At 46.2% G+C, this 13,705-nt stretch overlaps 1 protein-coding gene across 1 annotated transcript in view; it reads right to left on the reverse strand.

Moving 5' to 3' along the window:
- EEPD1 (endonuclease/exonuclease/phosphatase family domain containing 1) overlaps window positions 2,653-13,705 on the reverse strand; it is a 61,587-nt gene continuing 50,534 nt past the window's right edge. Inside the window, exons 4-7 of the mRNA XM_021388113.1 lie at window positions 10,865-10,999; window positions 9,554-9,686; window positions 3,679-3,873; window positions 2,653-3,139 (exon numbers count right to left, since the gene is read on the reverse strand). Of these exons, the coding sequence (XP_021243788.1) occupies window positions 2,943-3,139; window positions 3,679-3,873; window positions 9,554-9,686; window positions 10,865-10,999 (660 nt within the window). The 3' untranslated portion in view covers window positions 2,653-2,942. The remainder of the gene's footprint in view (window positions 3,140-3,678; window positions 3,874-9,553; window positions 9,687-10,864; window positions 11,000-13,705) is intronic.

Here is a 13,705-nt window from a genome sequence, read left to right on the forward strand (position 1 = left end):
AGTCACCCTGCTTCACCACAGCATTGGTGGAGGTGGGTCACGAAGGGTTGCCACGCGTACACCTGGTGGAAGCTGCATGTCAGGCATGGCTCCCTCTCCTCTGCTTCCCTTTCTCTAGCACTTGGCTTGAGCTCCTTGGAGGCGCTTGGCTGCGATGCATTTCTCAGCACCATCCATCTGCAAAATGGCAACTCCAAACGTTCTGCTCTCTTTGAGGCACACCCTGCATCCTCCTGCTGCTTCGTTTCAGGGCTCCTTGTCCCCTCTCAGAACTGTTCACCCCGAGGGAGTCCTGCCATTGCCTCGTGGCTCATGTACAAATAAGGACGTTTAAGGATTGTGAGTGGTTTTTGGTGGTTTTTTTTTTTTTTTTTCATTAGGAATACTTCTGAAGTCACTGTCTGATGTGCCTTGCAAGATAACAGAGTATTGTTGCATTATATTCCTCCTTCCTTGCTAGCTGGCTTGGAAAACTAAGGCTAGGATCTGGAGGGGGAAGAAGGCAGAGAGGAAATGCCATCACTTGGGCTGGCTTCCTGTTGGCCATGGCACAAAGGAAGGAAGGAAGAAAGGAAGGAAGACCTACAGCCCACAGCCCCGTGGTGCTGGGGCTGGCACCGGGGCCGAGCACTGAGGCAACCAGTGCCACCAGGTGCTTCCAAAATCCATGTGGGAAGGAGCCTCACTGTCCTGCGAGGATGCTGGGCACAGAAGGTGAGGCCAGAATCTTAAGCAACAGCAAAGCCATCCATACGGTCAGACCCTGCTGGTTCCCAACACCCAGGCGCTTACCTTGCATTGACCCCCTGAGGAGGCAAAGCTCCACCAGCAGGCACCAAAACTCTGTGCTTTCCTTCTGCCCCATAGGATCCATCTCACCCCAAGGCACCCACCCCTTCACCTCCCAGCAAGCCAGGCCGAGTGCTCAAAGGTCAGCAGTGGGGAGGAAGATGGTCCAGCTCGTTCCCTCCAGCCGTGCTAACGAGCACCTCCTCACTGCTCTGTGGGAGCAAATCCCCTGCCACAGGCAGCTGCTGCCAACAGACCCCATGGAGACCAGCCACACACAGGTGCTCCTCAGGCTTCTGCACAGCTGCACCCCTCCACACCTGCAGCAGATTAAACAGGACCCAGCCCTCTGTGCCCTTGGCTATATTTTGCAGTGTTCCAGAGAGAGTTGCTTGGCTCAAAATAAGGGGAGCCAGCAGTACTGTGTCTGCTGGAAATGAGCAAGGCAGCAGCAAGGAACCAGAATGAAGCAGGGTCTGAAGCGGGAGCCAAGCTCTCCTGCAATGACCCGAGACAAATGCACGCATCTCCGGCTTTCAATAGGAAATGCTGAGAAAGTAAAGACGCATTTTTGTCTGACGCTCTGAAACTTCCACTGAACCATCTGCAACATCAGTGAAACCTCCTCTACTGTGGTCTGAGTGAGTGCAGTGCCTAAAGAACAAGGATCTGCCATGGCAACATCAGCTACCGCTTCATCTGCGCGCACCCCATGGCTGTGCCCTCCAGCACTCAGGAGATAACGAGACATCTCCATCCTGGCAGCATGCTTGCTGCTTTGCCTGGAAGCCAATGGCAGATCACTGCAGGACTCCAAAGCTGCGTGGTCACTGGGGCCCTGGAGCAGAATGTCCTGGGCTAGCAGCAGCTCTGCCCCCATCACACCCATGTATTGCTCCTGAAGGTGCTGAGTTGCTTTTTCCAATCCTTATAATTTCCCCTCTAGGTCGCTGCCTATTAATTGCTACTTGACAATTTCACGCACTTGGGGAATTGAATGCCCCCTCTCAGGCACCTTGTTTGCTGGTGTCCTCCCTGTTCAGGGCATGCATAGAAGCAAACCTCCATAGGAGAGCCCCATGTTGGAAACAGACATCATCCATCCCTGCTGCATACATGATAATCATACACTGTACTCAGACTCCATGCTATGGTGCCTGAAACCGGCTCATGAGCTCAGGTGCAGGATGCAGTGCTGCCTTCCAGGAGGAGCAGTAGAAAACACGGCTCCGTGAAGAACCAATGGGCAGAGCTGGGTGCAGCATGTCCTTCTCTTTGATCCTGCCTCCTTGCTCCAGAAGTTTGCTGTAGTTGCTGTGCCAGAGGAGCAGGGCTGTTCCTGGGAGATCCCCAGCAGGAAGCAAAGCAAAGGGCATTGCCTTGAGTGTCGGTGGGGGGAGGAGGGAACTAAGTGCTACAAAGGCATGAGTCAGTGTTTTCCCAGCTCCCGAGAGCTAACATGCAGGGAAAAATAACACTGAATGCCACACACCAAACTAAAAGCCAAAGCCAGACGCCATGAATCCCTTCTGGGGAAAAATGCACCCTGCCCAGAAGCACAGAGAGAGGAAGGGGAGGACGAGAGGTGTCCACATCCACACTGGGCTGAGGAGGCTTCTCTGGGCCAGAGGGACAGGGCCTCCAGGTCACGTAGGAGTCCGGCACCTTTCCCTTTCCTGCTTCCCAGTTTCAGCAGCTTTTGCAAGTGCTGAGCTCACTTAGGAACTGCCAAGAATTTCCACAGCGTGAGTCTCTGTGTGCCCTCTAGTATTCCCCTCAGTTTACAAGGAAGCAAAGAAATGTAACCATCACAAACACCACCGCAGCAAAGCCCCGCTTGGCTGCATTTTAGCAAAGATCCTATACAGTATTAAAAGTACACTTTATTTTCTGTACAATTCTCCAGGCACGGAGATGGGTCCGTTGCATCCCTATAAAAAGTTACAGACCACTCTTGCCGTGAGACACCCCAGAGCTGTCTGTGAGGGGCACAGAGCGAGAGCCATCAAAGGCAAGTGCTGATGCTTTCTGGACATGGGGAGGGTGGGTGAAGGAGGGAGAGGGGGAAGCAGCTCTTCTGCTCCACAGCTGAGTCTCCAGCAAGCAGAGCTATGGGCTGACCCCTGGAACAGGAGAGACACCTCCAGTTCACGTCATCGTTCATGCTTAGTGTTCGAGTCACGCTCAACGGTCACCCCGTTTCCATTCCGCGTCACCTCCTTCCTGTTCCAGTCCTTTTCCATGTAAAATTCAGCTAGCACGGGGCAGTGGTCCGAAGCCACCCCACCCCAGGACCAGTTATCAGGGATCCACGGGTTTGTAAGACCTTCTCGCACAACAGCCCAGTGGCCTGCAAGAAAAAGAAGTGCAGAAAAAGAAGATCAGTATGAAAGAGGTGCCTCGATTTAAACACATTTCCACAAGCTTGCAAATGAAATACGTAGCATGCTAAGGAATTGAAGGCAGCTATAGGAAGTCACAGAATCACTGGACCATTAAGGTCCAAAAAGATCTCTAAGATCATGTAGTCCAACTACCAACTCATCTCCACCGTGCGCATGGGCCATGTCCCTCAGTGCCACATCCACACACTTCTTGAAAACCTTGAGGGACGGTGACTCCACCACCTCCCTGGACAGCTTGTTCCAATGCTTGACCACTCTTTTAGAGAAGGAATGTTTCCTAATATCCAACCCGAACCTCCCCTGGCACAACTTAAAGCCATTATCTCTTGTCCTATCAGTAGTTACTTGGGAGAAGAGCCCTACCCCCATTTCACTACAACCTCCTTTCAGGTAGTTGTAGTCACTACACAAAGCGATATCACCCACATTTGTCCCACCGCTAACCTCACACAGGCCACATGACTTAACCAAAAAGCAACTCTACCTGTGAAAACCTTCTTCAAACTCCGGCTGATCCACATGTTGTCCAGCGACTTTGATCCTTGGGGGTTCTTTGTGCTGATGTTGGTAAATGTACTTGAAGGGACCAAGTGATGGAACTTCTCTTTCCTCAGTATGTCATGGTCACTGCTGTCAGGAGCCTGGTTAAAATCTCCCAGGATGATCACATCTTTTTCCCCTGGAAAAGAGAAAAAATGGAAAGAAAAAAAAGAAATGAATGGAAAGAATGGACATCCACAGCTTAATTGGAAGAAGAGGAGGAAGTATACAAAGGAGAGGAGGAAATCTACGAGTACTTTGTAGCAAAGCTGACTTTACTCTGAACTCCTGAAAGCAATGCTGTTTGAAGCCACTGGTTGCTTACTCATGGCTATCCTGTTCAACCTGGAGAAGAGAAGGCTCTGGAGAGACCCCATTATGGCCTTTCAGTGTATGTTTCTTGCCTGTTTTTAAATATCAGCTCGATATACTGGGATCCTCTGCTTGCTATTCACAGCGACAAATACAAAGACTAGCATTTCTGTTCTTGGAGGTTTGTAGAAACCTGTGACTTTGTAAGCTTATTTTTTTCCTTCTGCAAGACATATGAGGGCTGTTCCACAAGTAGTGCCTCCTACTTAATTATGTCAGCCCACAACATCAGAGGCAGAGGTTGGTGGTATGACAGTAGGGGTTGAACCGATCCATCAGTATTCCATTATATTTTGTTGCTGTGTGATAGATGGCAGCAGAGGGGAGGTCTGACCAAATTTTGTCTGACACGGAAGTGCAGATGAAGCAAAGGTGTGTCACTGAATTCCTCCATGCAGAAAAAAATGGCACCCACTGACACTCATCAACACTTGCTGAACATTTATGGAGACCAAGCAGGGGATGTGAGCACAGTGAAGTGGTGGGTGGTGCGTTTCAGCAGTGGCAACAGCAACATGAAAGACAAGCCATGTTCTGGACAGCCATGCACAGCTGTCACACCACAAAATGTAGAATATCTCCATCAGCTCACGCATGTGAGTCGGCAAATTACAACCAGGGATCTGTGCACAGAGCTGAATATCAGCTTCAGTGCATTGGAAATGATGGTGGCAATATTGGAACATCACAAAGTTTACATCAGGCGAGTCCCACAAATGCTCACACAGGAACAGAAAGAACACTGTATACAAGTTTGTCAAGACCTACCGAACCAATACAAGGCTGAAGATGACAGTTTCCTGGATTGCATCATTACCAGTGATGTAGTGTCACCACTATGAGCCAGAGTCAAAATGGCAGTCCACAGAGTGGTGACACGTGAATTCCCCATCAGAGAAAAAGTTCAAGACACAGCCCTCAGAGGGTAAAGTGATGTGCTCTGTCTTTTGGGTGAGGAAAGGGATGATCCTTCCAGATTTCCTGGAAGGCTGACAAACCACCAGGTCTGACTGCTACATCGTGGCACTGGCTAAGCTGAAGACTCCAGGTACCAGAGTCAAGCCAGAGAAGGACACAACCTTTCTCTTGCAACACAGTAACACCAGGCCCCATACCAGTCTGAAGACTGTAGAACACACTGCCAATCCTGGCTGGCCTGTCCTACCACACACACTGTGTGTCTGGATTTGGCACCTTCTGACTTCCATCTGTTTGAACCAATGAAAGATCGACTGTGTGGGCAACATTTTCCCAGCAACAATGCCACCACAGCAGCTGTCAAACAGGGTCACCTCCACTGGTGCAGATTTTTATGAGTGTGGTGTGCAGGCTCTGGTTCATTGCTGGCAAAAATAGATAGCTAATAGTGGTGATGTTGAAAAATAGTGTTTAGTAGAGCAGCATTTGTTCTATTAAACAGTGTTAGTGTGCTCTTTGCACCTGCTGCAGTTTTGATGGAAATAAATAGGAGGCATTACTTTTGGAGAAACCTACGCGCATATTGTCTCCAACTTGTCCTGGTATTTTCTTTTTATAGCTTTCCTGTAAGAGTCAAGGACAATTTTGTGATGATTGCAGGAAGACAGTCTTTTGTTAGTATATATCAGACCCGCAGAAGTGCAGTGCCTGTTCTAAACCTGTGTGTTGAAGAAATCTCAAAGAACAAGCCTGAAATGCAGCCTGCAAGCTTGATGGCTGCAGGTTAGTTCATAAACCGTGCAGACACTCACTGGCTATAGGAGCTTTCATTCTCCTAGATGATCGAAGAAATACTGCTCAACTTGGATACATTAGAATTTGTTTAGGGCTTAATTTCCAAAGAAACTAAGGAAATGATATGAAATACTTGTCCAAAATGCCCATCTTTCTGTGAAATTAGATTACCTCACTTATGCAGGTGAAGGAGGAATCTGCAACAAGGATGCACAAATGCGCCAAAAATTATCACAAAGGCGATTTCAAAGAAGACAACTGTTATATTCTCTAAGTCCCTTTGCTTTCTGTGGTTGAAGTGTGGAGGAAGAGGACTGAGAGACTGCTCCACCATGGGCAGCACTCATGGATAAACCTACCTGCCATGTGCTGTTGCTGTAGAAGTAGCTAGCCAAAAGAGGGAGCACAAGTTAAACAACAAAATCTATCGCACTCTTCTCTGCCTGCAGTTCTTCAAAGACGAACGAAGAGAAGGCAGGAGGGCAGAGAGACTGATGGCTTGTGATTTACAAAAACAAATACTTCTAAACATGCTGCTTGCTAAAATGCAGAGAGGTGATGAAAACATAATGAAACTACTTGTAGCTTCTCTGCCCTTTGCAAGCCACGCTCATACTGAACATGACATGATGTTTAAAGATTATTCTACAAAATATTAGTGATACTGACCTTCCCATCTTTAAAAGAAACAAAAAAAACCAAGCTTGAGCCCAAGTTATTTTAAGATCTGTCAGAATTCAAAAGAAAATCAGTGCTTATCTAATGCGGAAGCACCAAAGCCCCTGGAGAGAACTGGTTTGCTCTCATGATCTGAACAAAGTGCTTCAGCAGTGCTTCTGAAATACCACCTTCCGCTTCTGCAGCTCTCATCTTGGTGAGGCAGGCAGGCTCCCTTTCCTGCAGCATGCCAAGCAGCACGCTTGCTGTGAGCTGGCAGTGCAAGAAAGCTAAGATCTGGACCAGGAGGATGAATCTGACGGTTTTATGTCTGGGTGTCATGATGCTGCAGGAAATTGCACCACAGGGCAACTGTAACAGGGTGCTCAAGTGCAGCTGCACTGCCGCAGTCCTCGAGGACTAATGTTTGCTTAATGGCCAAGGCAGTGCTTGGCTCCTGATAGAAAAGGGGGAAGGCCACTCTGGAAAGGTCTGGGGTGCATCTTTGCTGGGGATTACAAATGATAGACAGGGAGGAATCCTAGCAACAGCATCTCGATCCTGCACAAAATACATTTATTTTAGCAAATCCTCCAGCCTTATGTGAAAAATATATTAAAAAATCATCATCACAAATAGAAACGTTAACTGATTGCTCAATTCTGAACAACTCAGAAATAGCAGAGGCTAAAATAACCAACACCTAGATATGTTCGTGGAATCAGGTACAAAGTCAGTCTGATGTATACACAGGAAATGAGTCACTGTATTCTTTTCTGTTTTAAACTTTCTCATGCAGAACAGATAAGCATACAATCATAACGCAACATAAAGTGGACACAGAAGGGATAAATGGGGTGCAGTGAGCATTCAAGAAGCCAAAACCCTGTTTTCCAGCCCATTACCGAGGGAAAATATCTCTTTCTGGTCCACTCAACCAGAAGCTCCTGGGGCTCCACGTAGCTGCAAATCCCTGGGATAACGTCTGTGCAGCAGACATCTGCTTCATTTTGCTGTCCTGCAGCAATGCTGAAGCCCTCGCTTGTTCCACGGCAGTACAAAGAGACCCCTGAAGGACACTCTCCCTTGACTTCCACATGCTCTGAATCAGTGCCCTAATGAATTGAACAGCCACTTAAACCCCCACATCTTTCCCGAAGAGAGTGAACACCAGATCACGGAAAGGATGTGACAGCACGTTGGCTGGTAAGATGCTCCCTACCGCCTCTCAAAGGTCTTCCAGGCCTAGCGCCTGATGCACGGGCACTTTGCAACATGGCCAAGACAGATGGGAGAAGATGACAAAGCCAACCCTGGGTCCAAGCACTACCAGCACATCCGGGATAGTGTCTGCAGGGTCATGGTCACCACGGTGGAGATGAACAGGTGGAGTGCTTGCGAGAAGGCAGAAGGGTTGGTGCAGAGCTAGCTACCAGCAGCAAACAACCACTGAGTCTCTCTGGCACTGCTGAGGGGAAAGGAGGACCAGAAGAAACCAGGACCCAGCCATCTGATGGGAGAAATATGAGTACATTGCTGCTCTGGGGGATGGAGACGTTACAGGAGATTGTGTGTAACCAAATTTCTTGATCATGCCTTCTTTGTAATAGAGCAAAGAAGGTGCCTATTAGCAAAATGGGATCAGAAACAGACTTACTGGAGTAGCCACAGGAAAATCAGTCTTAATTAATCACATTTTACAGATCAATTTTGAAAAAAAAATAAAAGGATGGAGGTAATTTTAAGCATGACATTGATTTTGGCAGAGTAATTCAGTACTTAAAATAACACGTGTGCACAAACATTTGTTTCTGAAACAGGACCTGCATCCCACAAGTTAGGAATCTGAACTTCACCTTTTGTGAAAGACTAAGTCAAGAACAAACATGCTCCCGTAACGTGCCCACCAGACGACAACAAAAACACAAACAAAAAGAAGCCCTAATGTCAACAGTCTAAATTTAGATGCAGCGGAAATGCATCTCTGTTGATTTCGGAAGAGCTACACAGTTATCTGCATCCCGATTCAGCCTTCTGGGATTAAACAAATGACCCTTTTGTTTGCCTTCATCCTTTTCTTTTTCAAGGTATGTGGACAAATACTTAAATCTGTAGCAGTTAAAAATAGCTCTGACTGACTTCTTGCAGCTCAAAAAGAAAAACAACGGAACATGCATAAAAACCATAATTACCTCTTGTGTTATACTAGGAGGATTTAAATGCTTCCAAGTGACTGACCTTGCAAAACTATGCCAAGAGGAAAATCATCATGACTATAACCTTGTAACCCTTTAACATCTTTGTTAAGTGGTAAGCAAAGGGCTAGATTTTTCTAGTCGAGAGGAAAGATTGCCAATGCCAACACCACTTTGAATCTGAAACCTGCTGTTCTGCTCCGCTGGAAACTGAGTTAAATTTGCAAGCTTCAGAGTAAGAAGCAAATTCTCAGAAATGAGTGAAGAAATTCAGCTGTCTATTAAACTGCTCAAGTTGAGACATGAATTCTGGTGTCACTCATCCTGGTGTAAAACCAGAGCAACTTCTCTGGAACCAGCAGAATTGTTCTACTTATTATATCCATGTACCAAAGCTAGTGTCTGGTCTGTTTTCTCATTAGCAGGCATCTCCTGATTTCCACTGGGTTTTCCAAAGCACTGCCAAATATCCAAAAATAAACATATAGAAGAAACTTTGTTTGGGAAAAAGCCAGCAAGTTTTGTTCTGATATTAGGTAGATCTCATTTCCACAAACACAGTTTTAACCCAGTATCTTTTTTTTCCTGTTTGTTTGGACTTGCTCATATAATAGCATAAAATCACAGGGAGATTAACTTGAAAAGTGGCATTGAAGCCAGTAGGATCTTCTGTGGTATTTGCATTAATTAGAATAGATTGTAAGATAACGAGCAGAGAAAAAACACATTTTGCATGCTGTGTATCATTCAAATAAAGGTAAAGACAATGTAGAGTTGATGAGGAAATTTGTGAAACCTCCACTAAGACAGCTATATACATATTTTCAATTCCTTTGGATTAGCTACGTGCACGTGCTAACTGGAAGGAAGACAGCACCGTACCTTTCAGAGTCTCCTGCAAAGTCTGTGCAAAGGTTGCGAGTTTGTGGCTGTCATGGTTCTTCCCTGCATTGTCCCCCGCTGCAGGAGCCAACGCCAGGTGAAGGTTAACCAACGTTAGGTCATTCATCCCAACCTGGGGGAGGAAGGAGGGAAATCAGCGCCGTACAGGGCAAGGGAGGTCACAGAGCAAAGACATTCACCTTAGCCACAAACTTCTGCCAGTAAGTCCTGGTGACTAGAACTCATTTCACTTGGTGTTTTGGGAAGACAGGAAACACAGCTCTATTTGCACTACTGTGATAGCCCTTCAGTTCTGGGGAAACTGACTTTTGTAAACATGCAGTTTCTTTCTACAGCAGTTGCAGAGAGAAGCTGACTCCTTATGAAAACCGGTTTATGCAAAACCAGTTGTTATTAAGCTACAAATAATGGCTTGGCCATTACATGGACTAATTACTGCTCTCCTGTGATCTGCCTTGGCCTGCCACAGAGATTAGTCATGAAACTTAATGTACCTTGAAATGAGCCGCCGGCTCCCTGTAATCCTCTGCTTACCTTCTGGGACTCACTCTGTCGCGTGGCACAAGTAATACTTACTTCTAATCTTGACCTGTTCATATTTATTAGAAACTTCCCTCAAAGCATTACCAGAGATGTCAAATTCCCTAAAGCAGATACAGCTAGTGCAGAGAAGGGGGCTGTACACTCACTCATGCACACGCACAAGAACAGCTTGGAAAGAGTCATTTTCCAAAATGCATGACGTTCTTTTATATAGGTGCAGCCTAGTGAAAAAGCTTCAAAATGGAAACTCTGCACTACATCAGCAATGTAAGAGAGATCAGGCTGAGCCTCTCAGAAGCACGATGCCTTGTGTGTACGTCTGTTCTGCCTACACTCATCCCATCTTCACCCACCATTTCTGTCACTGACCAGAACCACAGAGCCATGGCTGCCTGTTTCTCAGTACTCACCTCTCTCAAAGCTGAACAAAGTGACTGGTTGATTTCTGTCACTCTATCACACTGCAGGCACTGCCAAGGGTCCACTGGCCTCATGTGCCTAAATGCTCCCTTGCAGCAGGACTCCCTCCCACAGGACCACGGGGAAGGACTGACACTGGTGATAAGCCTCACCTACGAAGACCACTAAGCACCTTACTATAACTGAGCCATAAGAGACCGATGAACATGGATTAGCCTCATGCTAATGCATTTTTTTTATCTGTTAGGAGACTCTTTCCAGCCTCTCGTCCAAAACTTTTAAATAAAAGCTCATCTCTGCAAGGGTCAGTTGGCAGAACTGAGTTACCTTGAAATGTGCAATATATGGGTGAGGATATGAGTGTCTCCCATTGCCATTTGTTTGTACATACTCCTGAGAAGAAGCATCTTTCAGCTCAATGCCAGCTGTTGTATCCCAGAGGAAACCAGAATATTCAACTCCCTGCAATTAAAACAAGAGAAAAGCCAATAATACGATGTAAAAATAAAAACATTCTGCCCAAATTATGAAACTTTAACCCAAATGTTTCAGTCAACTTGGTATTGCTGTTGGCAATGGTGTATTGTCACTTCCCAAGTATGGAGGTGGTAAAAGGTTTCTATTCTGGCTTGGTACCTGCTGAGGGCAGGAAGTGGATCTTGCTGTGCACAGGTTGAAGGGAGAAACAACATCTCAGAATAGGTGGAAAAGCTTCTCTATTTCACCCTGGCCCTAACCCCTGCTAGATGTGGGAAGAATGGGCAGTCCCACTGGCTTCACTGAAGACTGAGCACGCTGAGTTAAAATGTGTATTGCCTTGCTACTCACACCTGCATGCTGGCTCTTGGATCCCCAGGTAAATGAAGCACTGCTTGCTCCATCCAACACTTTCATAAGCTGCTCTATCTTACACAAGTAGAGCACATTCAGGACTGCTGCAGTGGTGAGAGATCTAGGGGCAGCATCCTGTGTGCATCTTTGGGTTGACACACGCCCTTCACTTTGTGCTCTTCCAGGCAAGGAATCTGATTCTTCTCAGTGTGGTCAGTAATAAAGAAAATTTACATCCTGACCATCTCCAGCATCCCTCCTCTGCCAGTGGACAGCGGTACTCATTTATGAGAAGAGCATAGTTGGGGTGCATAGTTGCAGGTCTTTCTCCTGACAGCCTCTTCCAAGCACTGGCACACCACTGCAAGCAATCCTACCCCATTCCTTCTCTCCACACCATACATGATCTTACAGATTTCTGTCATGCACAAGCTAAAAATACCCAGGCTCATTCAGCCTCTTGGCATGACATCTGGTCTAGACCTCTCAACCCTGTCACTTTTCTCTGTCTCCTTTCCAATTTAAGAGAATCATGTTCAGGTTTCCGCTTCTTTCATCCTAGTGTCTATCACCCTACAAGGTTTTCTTCGACTACTCGGGAACGTGGCATTTCCAGAAAGCTGTCTGCCCCCATTACACCAGCAGCGGTATCTAATTCAAAGCCTGTCAAACTCTCATCACACAGACACAATTTGCCTTGGTTCCATTCAAACCTAGAGAATCATAGTTAAATCCATCTCAAGGAAAACCTTTCAATTTCAGCTGCAAAGTGTTATCTGTTCTACTGTATTCCTATTAGCCTTGAAAGAAAATATTAAGTTTGGCTAAAATCCTCTGGTAGCATCTTTGGCCAACTCGACATCAATCTCAAGTCTAATGTCTGAAAACTGAGCAGGCTACAAGAAAAGACATGGAAGAATAGAAGAGCTGTCAGCAGCTCCCCATGACTCCCTAACTTCAGATTCTCATCAACACAGTGGCCAAAATCAGTGTTTGGTCGGAGGCCAAATGACTGGGAAGTGTGGAAGCATGAGTCTGATGCACTATTTAGACTGATCCACTATTTAGCACTGCAGACCATCCCAAGAGCAGTTTGTGCTGAAGGTGCTACACATTCAGAGTAACACTGCATTTTTTCATTGCATCATGTTTGTGTGCAAAGTGTCCAAACCTGATGAACCCATCAGGTAACCTAAGGGATAGAAAAGGCATTTTGGCTTTGTGAAGAGTGCTGCAGGGTAGCCAGATTTCCCTTCGGTAAAACCACCTAAAGGAAAGAGTCAGTAAGTAACATTTCTGTTCTTACTTTGGCCACAGACTTCTCCCACAATTTGGGAAATCCTTCATCCCTACATTCCTACCAAAGTACATGACGATTTTTAGTTATTCAATCCACAGTCAAAACTTTCATTGTTATCTTTGGAAACACAGCTCAAGAAAGAATTGACTGAATACCCTGGATGTAACACAGAAACTCTGAGACAAATTACTAATAATTCTTATTATTAAGACAAAAAGACATAGCAAAGAAAACAACTTCACACAACTGTTTAAACTCAGTGCCCTCATGATCTCACATAACAAGAGACCCCAAAATAAAGATTCCATCCAGGAATAAAAACATCCTGAAGGGGATTTGCTCTTTCCATTGGAAATAAGAGTGTTGTCCTGAATTGTGCACACAGGATACAACTGGAGCCACTTAATAATGACAGCATTCAGACTAGATGAAAGTAGCCCACCGTGCGTTTCCTTACAGGTCTCGGCTCCTGCTTCCACTGCACAACAACATTCATGCTGTAACAACTGCATTGTGACAATTATTCTGCCTGATACCAGCAGCCTCCAGTCCGAGGAGGACTTTGCTCTGAAATCTCATTAGCACCCACGAAGGGAAAAGGTTTCCCTTGGGGTAGACCACCTTTGGGTACCGTTAGTAAAGTTCAGCCCCAGGCAGCTCTACTTCGAATATTGTCAAGGGTGGCAGGTGCCACCACCACCACCTTGCAAATTAGTACATTGCAGCAGTACAAATATAAATTCCCATGACAGAAGATGCTGCAGGGAAAAGCACGGTACGGCACTGGCTGTTTTTCAGTGGAGTGCGAGGCATATTTCAAATACATGTGCAGGGCACTTTAGGAAATGTGCTAGATAAGCTCCTCTGCCAGATGAGGACAGCATGCTGGACAGCCCCTCTGCAGAGTCTTCATTTGTAAACTTGGAAAACTGGAAGCTCTTCCAAATTCCAGCCAGTGCTGTATTACAGAGCAAGGTAATACAGAGCAAGCTCAGCTGACCAGCAGAAAAAAATCAGAAGTACTGCAGCACGTTGGG

This window comes from Numida meleagris, chromosome 2 (genome assembly GCF_002078875.1).
Source record: "Numida meleagris isolate 19003 breed g44 Domestic line chromosome 2, NumMel1.0, whole genome shotgun sequence".
Classification (NCBI taxonomy): domain Eukaryota; kingdom Metazoa; phylum Chordata; class Aves; order Galliformes; family Numididae; genus Numida; species Numida meleagris.